Source organism: Echeneis naucrates, chromosome 15 (assembly GCF_900963305.1).
Source record: "Echeneis naucrates chromosome 15, fEcheNa1.1, whole genome shotgun sequence".
NCBI lineage: Eukaryota > Metazoa > Chordata > Actinopteri > Carangiformes > Echeneidae > Echeneis > Echeneis naucrates.
The window spans coordinates 13437477-13456479 of NC_042525.1; the positions used below are offsets into that span (position 1 = coordinate 13437477).

The 19003-nt window shown below is 40.0% G+C and overlaps 1 protein-coding gene across 1 annotated transcript; it reads right to left on the bottom strand.

Annotated features, from left to right (window-relative positions):
* Positions 1-12439: 12439 nt before the first annotated feature.
* On the bottom strand, positions 12440-15804 carry LOC115055543 (zinc finger protein 184-like). The gene is made up of 2 exons (XM_029521432.1): positions 15566-15804; positions 12440-14986 (listed from the first exon to the last, which is right to left on the bottom strand). The coding sequence occupies exons 1-2, from the start codon at positions 15744-15746 to the stop codon at positions 14013-14015; spliced, it is 1155 nt and encodes a 384-aa protein (XP_029377292.1). The 5' UTR covers positions 15747-15804; the 3' UTR covers positions 12440-14012.
* Positions 15805-19003: the final 3199 nt, after the last annotated feature.

Consider the following 19003-nt stretch of genomic DNA (forward strand, 5'->3'; position numbering starts at 1 on the left):
TGATGTCAATCCAGATGAAAAAAGACGCTGTAAACACATTTTACTCCTCTGCTTTCAGAGTCCAGCTTTCTTTTTCCTTTTACGTGGGACTGTCTAAACCGCTGTGCCAAGGCATTGTTTATGAACAGTTTTCAAGTCTGGACAAACTAAGTGTTGGTCTCCAGTGTTTGCACACATAGTCGTGGTAGGTACACAGTCATCCACACCCTGTCTCCCCTGTCTAAAAAAAGATTCCCGTGGCTTGGCACACAAATTATGTCTGAAGGAGGAGTGGGCTGTCTGTTTCCTCGCAAACTCGAACCCAGGGAGGGGCAGCTGGAGGCACAGAGGACTGAGGGTCCACTGTCTCTCTGCTGGGGCGAAGGCATAAAACTGTGCCTATTTCCATCAGTGCCTCTATTTCCCAGGGTTCAATATGTCTATCTGCAACTGCTCTTCAACACTCTCTGCATTTCTCTGGGCCACAAATTTGTTTACAGTCCTGCAAAGCCAAATTCAGTCAGCAGCTTCTCAGCGGGGCAGGACACAGTCTTGACTGCGTTTTTCCATAGAGAGAGAGACAGAGAGTGAGAAAGGAAAAAGAGAAAAGGAGGGAAGCAGCAAAGCAACAAAAAACAAGAGGATGATACAAAGCTTATGAATATACAGAAATGTGAAATCTAAAGAGAAACTTAAAGCAGCTGACTGCAGATAATCGAGAGCAAAAGAAAGATAATGAAAACAGTCTTAATTATACTTTCACGGGTTGTGGCGTGATTGTATGTCTTGGCCAATAGATTTGGCTTCTTAGAGTGCATTTATCATTTCAGTCTTTAGTTCAGTCTGCAAATGTTTAGTCTTGAACCAAGAAGCCAAACCAAGCTTCATATTTCAACAGAGTAGCATAGAACATACAGTGAGGAGAAACATGGAGCATACGGCTGCCTCCTCTTTGGCTGTATAGGTCCTTCTATTGTCAAAAATCTCATGTCATCAAGTCCATCACTTCCCGCTGAGCCCCTTCACGTTCGTGCCATTTTTAGAACACAGGTTTTTATGAGCAAATAAACATCATGCATGTCTAATTCGAGAATATCCTCTGAAGTCTGTGGCATAAGAGGGGATCTCAGAGAAAGGTGGAGGGCAAAACTTGAATGGGCTGGAAGTGGCTTACTGACCACATACTGTGATTTAAGAAGACAGCAAGAGAAAAGGGAATTCCAGTGGCTGGCCTCTTCAATCCCTAAATGGCTCCAGTGACACAGAATGAATGAAATAAATCCCATTTGGGATTTGGAATATTTGGTCCTGGCTCTGTTGTGGATCTTAAGACTTGGGCTGAAGTGAAGAAGACAGCCAAACAAAGGAAAAAAAACCCTCGGGGAGGCCTGCAAGACTGAAGTGCTTCCATGTCTTTACCTCCGGAGCACCTTTAAATTCTGACCAGTGTGTGAGTAGTCTGCAGAGGTCACACACTACAATGAAAGCTCTGTCATGATGGCAAATCCACAAATATGCTGTTGTATAGACAACTCAGGGATTTTGAGACACTCAATTATGGGATTCACTCTAGTTCAACAACTTCAAAATTGTGGTGTGGCGTTTCTCACATTCTTCTCGGGGGCAAAGGTAAAACAGCCAGAATCCCCAAAACATCAAACTCCCCTCCACACTTCTAATATCTCTCCTCTATTTATCACTTATTTGGGATGTGATTTATGTTGACAGAGAATTATATTTTGGAAGCAAACTTATCTAAAAAATGAACAAACCTTTCCAATTCCATTTTAGAGATTCTTTGGTTGAAATGTTTAAGCCTTCATAAATTTCAGATGCATTCCTCTATATTTTTTAGGCTCTAGCCCTGTCAAAAAATGAAAACATGGAATGAAAAAAAAAAAAAACAAAAAACAAAAGAAACTGACACATTCCATTTGGCGTGGGAAGTTTAGAGCTGTTATATTTTCAAAACGAGTCTTTTATCGTCATTCAGGAAATGATCGTACAATTTAGTGATTGCATCAGGCTGACAGTGGAAAACATGTAAGAAAAGGATTGTGTAACCACACAACCCTCTTGTCTCAACAGGCCTCTGCTGTCAAGCTTGAATTTTGAACTTTAGGCTCTGATGTTCTCCTGATGGCGTGCAACTGGCATGGGTACACAAACTAAAGTGTTGTGTGGGTGTTTGCACACAGTTCCCCTCAGTTCCCTGGTGCATTTGTTTATCCCATATCTAAATATCCAGAGAACCAACACCAGCATCCTTATTGCGTCTTTACAATGAATCTGGAAAACCTAAGATACCTCAGCAGGTATAATACAGGACATTTAGCTGTCACTGATTGTAAAGACAGTGCCCTGTAGCCTACTGTACCCTTGTTCCAAACACAGGCACAGACACAGGTCTAGGTGGTCACATTTGATCATCTTAACGTTTACACACACATGCAATCTGTGTTTATATATATATATTTATATTTATGCTGGGAAGCATCTAACTCTTCGTTGTCACATTTTTGTTATTTGTGTACCTTCAATGGTACATGTTCATTTTGTTTGCTACTTTTTTTTATATACAAATCTTTACTTTAAGATTACACTTCTACTTTCAAAAAGACCAAACACAGCCTCTATTGCATATTGTAGTGATTACCACAAAGAACAGCGAGTATGAGTAATATTGTACAGCAGAATCTAATTTTGTTTCTCATATTTCTTCTGTAATTAAATATTTCTGGTCACTTAATCAAAAGTAGAGTCTGTACCAGCACGAATGCCAGGAGTGTCGGGGTGTTGTGTGTCAGGTCATTCCTTAGCTGCACTGATGATGCTTACATGTAATGTCAGATGTACCATGCAGCTGAAGTGTGTGTGTGTGTGTGTGTGTGAGCGCACATCTGTGTTTATGTGTCTTCCTTAAATGTGTCGTACTTGAATGCATTTGTATGCAATCAGATCTGCTTCCTCTGTGAATAGATGAGCATAACACCACCTGTTAGATCATTCAACGAATTTGAATTCCCCGCTGACAGTCTCAGCTGTTAAAATACTTTTGCTCTTGTGTAAATTTTGCTGTCATGTCACGACCATCTATAGATCGGCTCTTCTCCTTAATTGATTTTTGTCTCTCCGTTTATGCTTTTTAAAAGATCGTCTTTTTCAGCCCGCCTCCTCGAATCAAAGACCCTCGGCCATCCTGCTGTCCTGTTTACTTCTGAAAAGTAATCAAACCAAAGTAACTGAAGGAACATCATCTGCAGTGCTGCCAGGACCATGTTTTCTTTGGCACAGTTATATACATTTAGCATCCTGTTTGTCCAACTGAAACTCATTATTCAACTCTTTACTGTGTCACATGGCTCCTGATGTATTTTCCATCCCTGTTGAATGTTGAACCTGCAACACACTTCACTTATTTATTTGACTTCCTAGAAGCTGGAAGCCATTATTGTCAATAATTTCACTGGTGAAGTTTTAAAGTAGATAGGTGAGTAATCTTCTGCTTTAAAATATGATGTCAAGTCTCTTGATTTAAACTCAGTCTTGTGAGGGGTAAATTAGTCAGTGGGAGGCAGGCTTGATCAATAAGTAGCACATTTTTTGCTGATAACTTTTTATCCATTTTAATTCTTTCCAAGAGGAACACCACAAATAGATCACAGGTCTATGTTGAAAAAACACTAGCTGGACTTCTTACTGGTTTTAAGGCTCGGCGTCACATCTCTCTGATCCTAGCTTCCCTCCATTGGCTTCCTGCCCGCTGAGGAACTGCTTTCTAAATGTTACTGATCACTTTCAGTCTCACTATGACCTGGTTTCTGGTTACATAATGAAACTACTAAGCTCTAATGATCCAGTATGCAGCCTCAGATCCTTGGGTGGAGTCTTTCTGGCTGAGTGAACACTTCCAGACATGACCACCTTTTTCCTTCAGGGCCTCTTATCTTTTTATTTCTTTCACTTCACCTCACCTGCCATGGTATTTTGCTATTGTCACATTCACTTTTATAACTTCTGTTATTACTAATATTGCTGTTATCAATATTATTATTATTTAATCCTCCCTGTATTCCCCTCACTGTATCTGTGGAAATGTTTGTGTGTGTATGCATATCTCTTCCCTGTTATTAGTATTTTGTGTAATTTGCTTTTTGTGCTGCACTGATTCATAAAGCACTCTGTAAACTGTATTGTTAGACTTGCTACATAATTCAAGTTGATCAGTTCTATCTTTGTCCTCTCATCCTTTGTATTGGGGTGGCCACATCTCACACCTGAAATAGTTGTGTGACTAGATACCCTTAGAGGCAAGACAGAATTTTTTTGGATCAATAAAAGATTAACTTGACAACAATGCAGCAAGTTAAGAAGTTAAGCTGCTGAAAGTCAGAGAAATCAAGACTCTCAGATACCTTCATACACTGCAGTAATCATGAATTCCTTCAGATTAGTTGAGGCCAATAACAGAGGAAAAAGAAGAGAGTGAATATTGAACATGTGAACTCGGCAGAGAAAGGCCCCAGGCCTGGGAACCAAACTCGTGACCCTCATATTGTGGGGCAACAGTGCTAACCACTATGTCACTGTGCTGCCCACATTATATAATAATAGTCCTAATGAATGAGTGAATGAATGAATTATATGTCCTATATATCTTCAAATGCACCGACCTTGGTTTCCATTTCACTTGAATGTGACCAGTACTAGAAATAACTGACAGTAAAATCCATGTACCACTATAGATGCTAAAGGTGGGCCATATGCTGGCGTCATACCTGTATGATTAAGAGAAGCATCTGTCACATACCTGCCAAAGCATACATGTGTAAAATGCGACAGGCCCCGACCCTGCAGAGGATCACCACTCTGAAATGAAAGGTGAGCAATCCAATTAAAAATTTCTACTGTGGACGATCCAATTACTTTGTAAAATTTGTATACTTTTCTTATACAAAAAAGTTCTCAGATCAGTTCAAGTTCAGATGACATTGGCATTTCAAACAGGGCTTTATTGTTTTCACAGTGCTGTTTTTAGTTGTGTATTCGGTTCCTGCGTATTTCCAGGGTCAGTACTGTATATGACACAATGATAGGTGACACCTTAGTTTACATGTAGAAACATGACGGTGGTTGGTTATATTTAACAATAAACAGAATAGCAAAGGAGCCCTTATTTAGCCACAAGAGTGTCTCTTCAATCCAAATTTGTAAAATAGATAATAATTAAATTTACATGACACTTCTTTGAATGAGGTTTGCCATCTCAATTACAGTTTCAATGTGGGCATCCTTCATAGCTTCTCCAGACGGCACAGACCCAAACAAAGTGAAATAGTCTGGTTTAACACTGCCGCAAAGCATGACTCCTGTGGAGTGCCATTTATTGAAGCACGCTGTTTGCATTTAAAAGTGTAATACTGTCTTGCTGAGTTTTTTTACTGCCATAGTATTTTCTTTACCCTAGTGCAATGAATGTTCTCAGGAAAAGAATGATATATTTATCGGCCACATTTTAAAGGGCAATTTAAACAGGACAGCCTAGTTATAGCTGGCCTTTATCACTAACCCTCTTCAAATTATAAATACAAATTAGGCTGGTGTGGAAAAGACAACAAATCTTTAATGAGGAAGAAAGTTAAATGTTTCAAAGGAGAACTTTGAAACACTGTCACAGAAAAGTTTTAGTCCAGTTTTTTAATGTCTTCTTAACAGAAAGCCCCGAGTTTAAAAGTTTGTAAAAGAGTGTCAGACAAGAGTTTGAATAACAGCAACAAGAACAAAAAAAAAAAAAAAGACTGTGAGGGAAAAAGGCTTGACAGATACAATAGATAATAATTCTTGGAAACGATAGAGGCTTTCCAGTATCTGGTTGCAACCTGAAAACAAATCAGCACTGAACTTTTCAGGGAACAGGAGTCAACCAAGAGGACCTGACAATATGAATTAATAATATTAGCTCAGCTGTAGTTCGCAGGTTATTGTCATCATTAAAAACTAAACCCTCAAAAAGAATGTGAGAAAGATTTGGGCATCTGGGTTTAACTGCCATGCATCAGCTGAATGCAACCCTTTAACTGTTCACCTCTCTGCTCACATATACTACTAATACTACACAAATATTTAAACACCATGGTGTTAATAATCCTGAAACCCATACACACAAATTGAAAACTTAAACTGTGATGTAATTTTTGATTTATTTTACCTCTGGCTTTCAGCTTCTCGTGTAATATGATCGTTGAGAGAGAGTTATTTTAGTTTTTTCATTTCTCACACAGCACACAGTCTCCACGACCTGCCCAGCCCGTCAGTAAACCGAGTAAACGCTGATACAGATGCACATCTCATCCATAGGGCAAAAATGCTGACTGCCTTCAACAGAAAGTAGTTATAGTTTGTTCAAGGTCTTTAGTTTGTAAAAGAAAGTGTTTGACATAGCTTATTCTTATTTATGATGTTGCATCCAAATCAGAACAAGATGTTTGCTCTTGTAATGTGTTTAGTTTCGAAGCCTCGGTTCACTCCGTGTGGCCTTGGCTCTTTGTCATACAACACAAATTACCCAAATACATCTCATGATTAAAAGCTTCCGTGACCCTAGTCTTGTTATGGGAAAGCTTTCCAGTAAGAGCTTAGTTAACAGCACATAGCCTGAGCTGGCCAAAAGCCTGATGTCCTGGTATAGTTGAAGTAAGCACTATTCTCATGGCCTTGGTTCCATTTACTTCATTACTGCAGCATTCTCCTCCAGTGCATGTGGAAATCACAGGCCAGACAATGGTTCACATGCAATATCTTCGCAACAACACAAAACATGACAAGACATGTTTACATGTTAGTTTCAGTTTTTAGTTTAAAATGTTTTTTTATTAAAATGGCGGATGTGTTCCTGATCATTCCTGCATATATCCCTGAATCAACATTAGGAGGTTTTGCAACCTCTTCCCCTTTAGCAAAAACACTAGGCAACATTCTTCTATGGTGAAATATACTATCTTAATTTTATTTATGTCAACTTTCACTACAACCTGGCCCTGGATAAGCAGAAGAAGATGGATGGATGAATGGATAGTTTCAGCTGTGTAATGAATGTAAATCTGTTGTTGATAAAAGGCAAACTGACTCATAAATTCAACAAATTCATCCATCCGTGTGTGTGTGTGTCTGTGTGTGATTAAGAGGCATTGTTGAGGGTGTAAAAACAAATGTGAACTTATTTATTCACGGAAAGTTGATGAGAGCCCATTCCACTGTGTTTAAACTAAACTGATCTGTAGAAAGAAGAAATACAAAATATCATCACTGAAACAAAGTAAGAAGCTACAATAAATCCACTGCACAAAATTCTAATCAAGTCTATCAGATATTAAGAGATTTAACTGAGTAATTGATATTTGAGTAAATATTGGTTGGTCATCTACATTATTAGAATCCATCCGCTCTAGACCGTGAATGTTTGTGCAACAACTCGCATTTATCCATTAGTCTCGATCAGAGGTGGGGAATGAGCAGCCAACCAACACTTCCATTCATACAGCCATGATGCTAGCATTGTTTCAAAAAGTCAAATATTTGCTTGTTCCAGCTTGATTTTCCTTTTGGCTGTTTTATCTCTTGGATTATTGGTTTAACAAAAGAAATAATTCAAGCAAGTCATGTTTACCACTGCGCCACTGAGACATGGATGGATTTTTTTTCTTTTTTTTTTTTTTTTGGATGGGGTATACATATAACTGAAGAAACACTGAAGAAATAATAAGAAGACAACTAGAGTTCGTCTCATAAATAAGTTTTCTACGCTCCCAGATCAGATCCCAGGACATCTGCCTGACTCATCAATATTCATGACCTCGTGTACCAGAGGCCATCTGGTTATAAACACAATGACGCTTTTGAAGGTCCAGTGTTGGTCACCTGGTTTCACTCCACTGGATCATATTACCCTGCTACATGCAGCTGCCCCTGTTTGGTTTTAGGATGGAACTTTCTAATTATAGTTGTGTAGTTGTCTGAGGACACAAGGCCCCAGGAGGACATTGGGAAAAGAGGTACCGGATTGAAGACTAAGGCAGCGCTGATGGTTTCTTACAAGGCTGCAGGTGATTCAGGTGCTTCAGTTGCACTCACACACAGTCCCTTGAATCTCTTGCTTGAGGCGTTAGCGACAGATTCTTTCTTCTCTCTGCTTCTTCATGAGCGAAATTACATTTCATTACACATGTAATGTCACCATGCATCTGAAGAAGCTTTGTCAATCCTGAGAAAATTACCTCGGTGTCAGATTGGAGTCACCAGAGTTAACAGAGCCAGTGTCCTTGAATAGAGAGAGAATGAATATGCTGGATAACCTTGAAGTTACAATTGTTTCCCATTTTTGTTAATGAGCGACTGACAAAATTTTAAGATGTAATTTCTCAGTTCACTATTTGATTATTAACGTATGCTCAGCCCAACTATTGAGACTTGGGCTTCTGAGCCCCAGAATCTGAGCTGAGCGGCTTCTATAATATCCTCAATATCCTCTTGTTTTTGTAACACTGAATCACTGCAGGTGAAAGCTGATATGATAGCAGCTTTCTCAAAGCTTCTGCATTGTTGACAAGCAAGCTGCCCTAAAAGTTACTCAACACATTCACCCAGCATTGCAACATGCACACTGTAGGCTGTTTGACGTAATGTGTGTATTATACAGTAGTGGTTTGTAACTCAGTGGGGGTGTATTCTTGGAGCTCTTTCATGCTGTCCCCTGCTGTGGAGTGTGTGAGCGTGAGTGTGTCTGATGAGACGATCTATATTCTCACACTGTCACCTGCTGTGAGCCTCAGCTTGGACTGAGTACAAATCTCTGCCTCGGTCCCGAACAAGAAGCTCTGATTCCAAGGCCCAAGTCATCTTTCAACTTCCTCTGCAGCTATCACAACACAGCACGCTAGAATACAGAGAAAGATATTCTGAGAAGGGTCTACTGAACCAGCACCCTTCATGCATCTGTACCATCTGATATCACATAACAGGAGCAGCTATCAGCAAATACTCACAGAGCTGCCGGGACATGTTCAGCACAGTGATGGTGGTCGAAAACACTGCACTTCTGACCTTGTTAACATTTCTGCTGAGGATTTGGCCAAGTAAAAGAGAACAGCTAAACATCTGCATCCTTTGGACTGTAGTGCAAGGGAAAACATGTCCTTTTGAGAAATCCCATCCATTTCGGTCATTTTGGCAGGCTATCTCAATAGTCTGAACTCCATCCGACTGTTCTGGTCCTATTTCCAAAAAATGAGAGACAAACTTACTGTCACATAACTGGCCTGCAACGCCGTCTCATTTGAGCTGTTCATCGGGTCACAGTTGCTCACGCATGTGTTCCCTATTTTTCCATCTTTTCATTCAGCAGCACAACTCAGCTCAGTGCTGCACGAGTACAGGGGGCTCAGGGTGTGGGGTTTCTCTGACTTGTGCAGAGTCTGACTAAGAGCAAACCATCCATCTGTCCATCTTCTACTGCTTTTTCAATTCCGGGTCGCTGGCCTGCTGGAGCAAATCCCAGCTCACATTGGGTGAGGGGCGGGGTACACCCTGGACAGGCCGCCAGTCCATCACAGGGCCAACACACAGAGACAGACAGTGACCAACAACCACTCACACTCACACTCAGACCTACAAACAATTTAGAGTCACCATTTAACCTCTTTGGATGGTGGGAGTATGCAGAGGAAACCCACGCAGGCCCAAAGAGCAAACCAGCAGATTATTTTGGATTTTTTTTTTTTTTTTTTGGGACAAAAAAACCACCAGATCACAATCGTTTTAAAACACGTGTCAGAGTCGAAAGCCAGATTTAGGCCCAACAAGTCACCCACTTCTATAAAACCACTTTTGCTGACAAAACATTCTCATGTTAGTGGCAGGGGAAATGGCTGAGGGGTATGCAGGTCACAGCACTTGAATACAGCTGAGTGGTGTCCGGTCTGTGGCAGGCAGAATGGAGAACATGCAAACGCCACACAGAAAGGCCCCGCACCCAGGTCTCTACCAACAGACTCTGCCCCACCATGTTTGCCCAAAAGCTTGGATTCAGGGATGACTTTCAAAGGACCAGCGTGGGAGCTACTCCACTGCATACAAACCCCTAACCCAGAAACAAGCCTTCCGTAAGCAATTTAGCACCATGTTCTCAGTCATGTAGTAAAACCAGAATGTATAAATAACAGCAACAGTGTTAGAACAAAACATGCAGCAGGATCACTATTTCGCTATAAGCTGGGATCATCGATAGATGAAAGGTCCCGCATGAAATATTTATACACTGGGATTAGCAATAAAAGTAAACCAAAAGGCAAACATATCCTGTGACCTGATTCCCTACCAAACAAACAGAGTTTACAAAATGGGTCTGTAATATATTGTGATACAATTACGCAACGAAAAAATCATAACTTTCGTATTCCTGTAAAACCGATGAAAACAATATAGAAGTACAGTAATGGTCTGCTTTTCCAAAAGCATTTTCCACCCACATTCACCTCTCTAAAACCAGCTTGTCTGAATGTGTTTTTGTTTCAGTTTCTCAGGGATGTCTTCCAGATGTCTGCTGTACTCCTCCACATCAAGCAAATATGGGGATGATGCTGTTGGATTCCTTCATTGTGTTTTCTCCTTTGCACCAGAAACCGTCATCTATCATTGTCTCCCTCCCCCCGGTGTAAATGTGGAATGCCTCCAGTAATTGAAGCTGGACCAGTCCTGCATAGAAACTCCATCGGGATGGTCGGTCAGTAACTCAATGACCCAGTTATGCAGCCAAAGCTAGTGGAATTGTTGGTGATTGCCGAGTGCCAATGAAATTCTTTGCAACAGCTTATAGTTGTGAAACTTTGTCACTTTTCACATAACCGCACATCTGCAGGATAACTGCCAATCCTGTGTTAATCTGCAAGACACAGTCTGACCCACATATAGAAAATCCTTTGAGCAAGTTCCACATAATTTAACTGCACAGAAGATTAACCTACTGCCGCTTTTTTTTCCCCCAAAAAAAAAATGTTATGAGACAGTTTGCTCATAAAGCTATAGTCTATGTCATACAGCTAGGGCTAGTTTGATCTATCATTTATAATTTGATTAAGATTCAGTCACTTAATCCTCATTAAAAATTGACATAATCTTACATGTGCGAAACTCTGCCCACGGTTGTTTTCTGGTTATCCAGGGTTTTTAAGGGAAGTTGCATAACCAGATTACGGTAGTTACTTTAGCTTTATGATCAAAAACTGCCTGAAGCAGATTCCCAGAAATGGGGATTCCTGAATGAAGGAGCCAAGTTTCGTTTTTAGGCTTTCATGATGCTTTGATTATACCACAAACAATGGTCATATAAAAGCAATTTTGCAGTCGCTTTTCTGAAGAAAAAAAAAGGAATTAGAAGCAGACATACCATCTTTGAACAACAATATGTCAAAGGTGGTGCAAACAGAGAAATAAACAAATAACACAGGAGGGAAAAAATGATTCACTGACCTGAGTAAGCAGCGGCCCCTTTCCACCTGGGCCAAGTGAGACCAGGGCCCAGAGTGAAAGCATCATTTAGGAGAACTACCTGGGTTGTGGCTAGAGATTGAGCTGTCAGATAGCATGGGCTGGAGCAAACGTTGAGCAGGAAACCCTGGGACAGCTGATGAGACGGTAGCCAGGAGGAGCCCCACCGGGAGGGCAACTCAGAGGCCAAGCAGACAGAAGCAGAGACAGCACAGCCCCATAGGGTGAGCACCAGGATGAACTGTAACTATACTCAGACTGGATGTCGCTGCAAACCCCGATTGTAGAAAGCTATTGGTACACTTTGAGGGCGATGTTTCATTCTAATTCATGTCTGTTATTGATGATTTCTTTAACTTAGTCCAAATATTTTGAAAGAATGTAAACTTCAATGCAAATTTACAGAATTTTAGAATGTGTTTAAAAGCTACAGTGGTGGAAAAACATTGGCAGTGCTATGAAATCAATATTTGTCTTGTGACTTGTGACTGGAGATTTGGAAGTTGTGCTGGACTGCTATCAGAAGAACTGAGGCTAATGTTGGCTGGACTGCTGACTGCATATTGGCATGGAATCAGGAACAGATGAGACATTGAATGCAAATCACATCCCAGAGGAATACAAGGTTTTGGTTGGAAACTCTGAATCGGGAACAGATAGACCATCGATGTGGACTCCCAGAGGCTCAACTTGGCTAGGCAGCTGAGGTTCTCTGGTGTAGGGCACCTTGAGGGATTGATGTCCCTGCGAGACTTTGCTTCCCTCTAGAGGACCTCGGACAATATCCATTTAAGTCATGAAGAAAATGGACTTGTGCGCACAAACAGAATCTCAGGAACAGGATCAAGACCAGGCAGGATACTAGTTGACTTTGATGCACACAGGCAGGCAGAGATATCTTGGGAAAACAGGTAGAAACTAACTTCAAGTTATTTATTTGGACTAGATAGCAGTTTGTGAAGACATTGAAAAAGACTGGCAGACTGTCAAGGTATAAGCCTGATAATAAACCCATTCTATGACCAAAGCAAAAAGAAACATAGTGAATAGCTTCTTTGTCTTCAAAAAATAAACAAAACACTAGGAGAAGCTCATGACACTGTGGACCTACTGCCAGATTTCTGGTTCAAGCATAAAACCCATGGTAGAAATTCTTCAAATCACATGAAAGTAACATACTGTGCTTTGCTAATGATCCATATTTTATTTATACTTTTTAACTAAATATCTGTGAAACACAACACAATCAATTGGCATGAAAATCATTAAATCTCACAGGCTTGCCAAATACATAGTAAAGTCCAGCACTGCCATCTACTGGCAAATCTCTGTAATATTAATGGGACAAGTGTACATCAATGCATCTATCAGTCTATTTTGCTTTTCAACTGGATAGACAGGTGGTCAAACAAAATGCTTTCAGCCATGTGTTTCTTGGATGAACATAGGCCAGTTCTTGTTATTCAGTATTTAGAATTCCTTCGCTTTTTTATTTTTAGAATCTATGACAATGTTTCTTAAAAAAATTCAAAGCAGCAAATGTTGATGCCGTGTTGTCCAAACCCTCTTGAGGGCAGTTTGACCAAGATCATAAAATGTCATGTTTGACTGTTAATAATTATATAATAATAATTTTGACTGTTAGTAATATTATAAATCCAAGACCTGCTATTTGAGGAATAACCACACTGGAAAACTGCCAGGCAGACTTTGTAGTGTGCAAACAGCTGCAAAACAACAAATTGTCTTACTGAGATCTGCTGTTAAAGCAGATTACACCTGCTGGATGACACTTCAGTTTAGCAAGTTCCCTGCTCGAGCTTGCTCTCGTTTTAACGCCTGTATTTGGCCCACACCTGAGCTATACATTCAAAACAACACAGATTTCCCATTACCGTAATGAAGCCTTATGGTGGAAATGATAACAAGAGCAGTGTTATTTCTCAAACTTTGACACTTCACTGGGCAAAAAAACTCAGACTTTAATGATAAAATGTCCTATGATACCATGAAAAGGTCATATGAAAAAAAACTGAGGAACCAGTTTTAAATCTTAGGACGGGCATTCATCAAAGTCCTGACAGTGACAGTCAGTGCATTAGTGAAAGTGTTTTTGAGTTACTGGGGAACATAATACATATACATACATATAATATCATTGGTCAATGCGAAACATTTGCTACAATTTTAAATGGGGCAGTTTAAGCACTTTTCTGTTTTTTTACAAAGTTGTCCAGCTGCAAATCTTGTTTTGTTTGGTTTAAGGAGTTTACAAAAACAAAATTTAATTTCTAACAAAAACTATGGGATAAATTGTTTGCTATGATTGGCTATTTCTGTTGTGATCATACGAGTGAAGAGTCACATCATCATTCTTGTTAGCTAGTAAGGGGGAAATGATAAATGTTTGTGTTCACAGTCAGCCAATCCAAGCCTTATTTCTGTACACCTTACATGTTTGATAAATTCAGGTGCATGATGAAAAAATTAATTTAGTATTTTTGAGCATGAGTTCCTAAGTGGTATTTTAGGTGTGTGCTCTGTAGAAATCCTTTGCCACAGACATCACACCTATGTGGCCTCTCTCCTGTGTGGCTTCTCATGTGCTTCCTCAGATGCCCACTGTGGGTGAAACCTTTACAACAGTAAGAGCAGCAGAAAGGCTTCTCGCCAGTGTGGATCCTCATATGTATCTTTAAATCTCCTTTGCGGCTGCACTCTTTCCCACACATATGGCAGCGGTGCAGTTTCACCCCCGTGTGGCTGGTCATATGTTCAGACAGAGCAGTGGTGCTGCTACAGTATTTCCCACACACATGGCAACACCTCGAGCCCCTGTGTGATTTGAGATGGACATTAAGACTGTCAACTGATTCTAAGGTCTTTCCGCAGACAGCACAGAGGAGGCCAGCATCCTTGAGATGCATGCGAAAAGCATGCTTTATCAAGTGATGGCTGAGTGAAAAAGATTTGTTGCACAAGTAGCAGTGATAGTCGGGTGCAACAGAGTTCACATTAAGCAACTGAGTAGATTCCATGGAGCTGAAAATGGAACTCTGGTTGTGTTCTGTCTGTGTTTGGTTTGACATAAAAACGTCATCAGGACTTTCATTTTCTCTACCATCTTGGATCTGAGTTTGTGAGGATGGAGATGAAGAAAATGCTAGCTCCTGAAATTGCTCCTCATTGTCCTTGTTTTGAGTCTGAAGTTGCAAAGGCAGTGTGGAGACCTCGTGCTCATATTTATCCCAAAAAGACGATTGAGGAAGGTTTAAGACATTAGCATCCTTATAGTCTTGGACCATTTCTCCTACTTGCTGCTGGCTGGCCAGACAAAGAGGAAGCTCCTGAGCTTCCTCTTTTATATGTTGAGGCTCCCTCTGATCAGCACTGAGGTCTGGCTCCTGCTCACAGAGATGTTGCTCAAGTGGAGTTTCCTCTTTACAGATGGACGACTGTGAGAGATCTAAGGGGAAAAAGTGAACAAGTTATGCACTTTCTGTTTGTCCTTATCAATTTCATCATCAAAATAGTGATCAAGTTGTGGCTGCTGTCAAAGAGAAGCAGGCTCAATGACCAGCTGTGCATCTGCTCATTTGACCATCTGCTGTTTTGCTCTACAGCTGAGAAGCAGCTTAAAACAGCTTAAAGCAAAAGTTTGTCAGTTCATGGTGATTTGAATGATCAGCTTTCTTTAGGGTTCAGAGTAGGCGTCAATTCAGCTGTAGCATCATTTCGGAGGCTGCTATTTGCAGTGATGTTGAGCTGTTGAACGATATTGTGCAATTTTGGCAGGTGTTGTTTTTTTCATCCATTTTAAAATCAATGAATGTAGGCTAAACAGCTATTCTCAATTTACTGCTGACCGCCTCAGTTTAAACCAGATGTTCCTAATACACCGAGTGTGTGAGAAATAATGCAGTTTTGAAAAATGCACTATGCGAATAAAATACAATACAACACAACTTAGGGTGTACTTATTGTGGTTCACTTCACCAATGTCAGGTGTAAATAATGGTGTTGAGGATGAGGACGGACAACAGACCTTGTTTGTGGTTTGACACTAATTCCAGCAGCAGAGCTCTGAGCCGCTCGATCTCCTGTTTGGAGCTGGACGCTTCTTCTTCATATTTCTCTATTGTTTTCTCAAAAACCTGAAATATTTCCTCGGCAGCTGCTGACAGTCGCTCCTTGACGAAGGCCCTGAGGATTAGCGGGGGAGACATCTTAATGTCGGTGTTATATGGGTGCTGCTGAACCCAACAGGGAGTTTCCAGCTGTGGTGTTAGCTAACTGGCTACGGAAGTAGCATTTCACAAAGCGCGTGCGCAGTATCAATCCCTCGCAGGTACACAGCAGTTATGGATGACAGCTGACAGTGAGGTGTTTTTCTTTCATTATTTCATTATTTCATCTTCTAAGAGACAGTGGGAAGCTTTTATTTATAGCTTAGTCATAGATACATGAAGAGCCTGTAAAATATGAGGCTTATCATAGATACATTTCTAGTATGTACACAGAAGATCGGTCGTTTGGCAAAAAAGAACAAAATAAAAAATTCTAGATCACATAGCTCCAGCTTCTTAAAATGGGATGATTTAGAAAATAGTCAACTTTAAGATCAGGGTAGTAGTGCCTGTGTTTCTCACAATTTTCTCACCATTTTTTTAAAGAAACCTGTGAGAAATCATTAAACCTGTTAGCAGAGCCGGTTCTTGCTATAGTCAATGCAGTGAAGAGATTATGTTCAATGTTATCTTATTAGTATTTTTTATTTATTTTATTTTATTCATTTGTAGTATTAGTTGTTATTATGGTGGTGGTAGTAGTAGTAGAGTAGTTTTTTTATATTATATTTCATTAATTTGTATTTGTGTGACAAAGGATTTGTTCGTTATATTGGTGTTTAAATACTCTATTTCATTAATTTATCTTTTTTATTTATCTAATTTTTGTATTTGTTTCTCTATTCTTATTAACTTTTGTATCTAATATGTAATAAAATAACGATAATAATGAATAATATAATATATTCCTATATTTGTATGTTGGGGGGAATGGGTTCGGGGGGTGGGGGGGGGGTGCTGATGGATGTTTCACCCAGGGTGCAAAACTAGCCAGGACCGCCTCTGCTTGTTAGTTGCTGTCTTACTTACTTTGAAGGGTTAAGATTTGTTCCATTTTAACCAACATTAGAATTGTGCTTATAAATATAGTATATGTTCCTGATTATACTTACATGCTTTCATTTGACGAAGGCTTCTTACAGAGGGGCACTTTCACCTAATCCAAGAATTTGACCACTTCCTCCACCACTGATATAATATACTGTTTTGTTTTCAGAGAACAGCAAATATGAAACTGGGAAATCTAAGGGAAAGAATGGATCACTGTTGTCAGACAACAATAAATAACACAATTTCACAATCAAACAATGAGAAAACTGACATAGACAGTTGGCGGGCCTGAAAAACAACCTGAGCAAACAATAAAGGGATTAAATGGATGGAGGTAGCAAATAAAACAATGATGCAAATCAAACAGTGAATTTCCAATACTCCTGTTTCTTTTGATGAGCTGCAAAGGTTCAGTACACTACACGCCTGTTGCTTGGGTAAACACAGACACAGGCAAACAGGCACATTTTCGCAAAATTTCTCATTGTGTTGCTTCAATGTCAAATGAAGGTACAGTCCAGTAGAGAGGTTGGACTTAGTCAGACCTTTTTATGACCAAACAACATAGGTGTGAAACGCTGATAAGAGTGACATCAGTTTATTGACAAAAGGCCCTTTTTAAAATTAGCCTGAGTCGTGATCTGTACCTACTGCTCCCTGCGCTCGCTCTTGTCCACCCACTTGACCATCTGTCCCACAGTGAGCTCAAAGAAGATGAAAGGGCAGTCGTGATGTGAGCTGTGCCTTGCCCAGTATGCTCACACCTGCAAGAAAGACACAAACAAGAATGACCAGTATACAAAAAAGATAAAAAAAAAATATAATAATAATAAAATACTTATGCTTTCAGAGTAGATCAGCAGCATTTGCTGAAAAACAGTATTTTGTCACGTGTGGTAAGAAAATAAGTGTTCTCTTATGTTCTATGTTGCTCTTATTTTATATTACCAATAAATATTGAAATATTGTTTGAGGAAAGGAGAAACCAAATTAAGCTGATTCAAAAAATGTTATCTGAAAAGCAGCTGTACACCTTTTAGCCACCAGAGGGAGCCAAAAAATTCACTATTACTGAGTTCAGCAAGCGTTTAATCAATGCCTGCCAGGAACTGAGGGAAAGCAAGGCAGTGTTGTTGAGTTCAAAGTCTGCTTGATGTTCAGTAGTCGAACTCGAGGTTACTCTCATAATATGATGTACAGCTATTTGAAAATGCAAACTTCACCTCTTTAGATAATTATTGTCTACCTTTTCACGGGTGGAGTCATTTGCTGCCTTTTTTGGTGCTGTGTGATTTAAATTGTTGTTATCTTGAATATGAAAATCAGCGGAGCTGGGAAAGGGGTAATTAAAAGTACGACATTGTAACCAAAAGCGTTTATTCAAGTACAAGTTTGAGTCATCAGAACGCTTTTTTTCTGAGGGACTGGATTTCAGAGAGATTGTTTTGAAAAATTTGGTTGTTTACATAAGTCCAATGGGTGAGAATTAACTGATAATAATTCTGATATCGCTGTTTGGTCATTTAAATCAATTTTGAACCAATTCTGCTCCCTGGTATCAGCTTCTCAAACCTCTACATTTGGCAAAATGTGAAGTAAATGTATAATAAACTGTATATATCCTTGTAAAATGATGCATGTCTTGAGCTGTACTTTGACAGGGGACACCAGGTTTTTGGACTGTAAAAATCCGGGATCTGGGGGGAGGAACTGGCTTTAACACGCACCCGGAGCGGTGGGAGTGTCTGCAAAGATTGTAAGGCGATCAGATGATTCACCCCACAGATTCATTCCAAAAACCTTTACTCAGAAAATGTTTTAGACAGCTGGTGCCCTTATTTTGGTATTACTGAGGCGGCCAGTGACTTATTTGGCCGAGGCATAAAGCTGCAGCCGCTCAGATGTTTCTGTTCAATTCTGGTTCCTGTCATTTCAGACGCATGTGCGCATGTGCAAAGTGTTTCTTCCTCGCGTCGAACGTTGCCTTGGAGTGAAGGCATTCACTGCTCTGAAGTTAGTTTACGTTTCGACAGTTAAAGGGGCGGAAAGGGAAGGGGAATCTATTTGATTGGCTTTATTGTTGTGACAGGTTGGTGAACATCCCAATGACAACATTGACATTCTTTGAAACCCAGTAAATATTGCTTTTTTTATTATTCATAAAAGAAACCATTGTATAGTGTAACAAGTAATATAACTCCTCCTCTTTTGGTGACCTCCTACATTCCTATTAGGCCCGTGCCCGTTTTTTTTTTTTATATTTATAAATAAAGCAGAGTTGACAGTGGGTTTCAAACAGCGTTAGG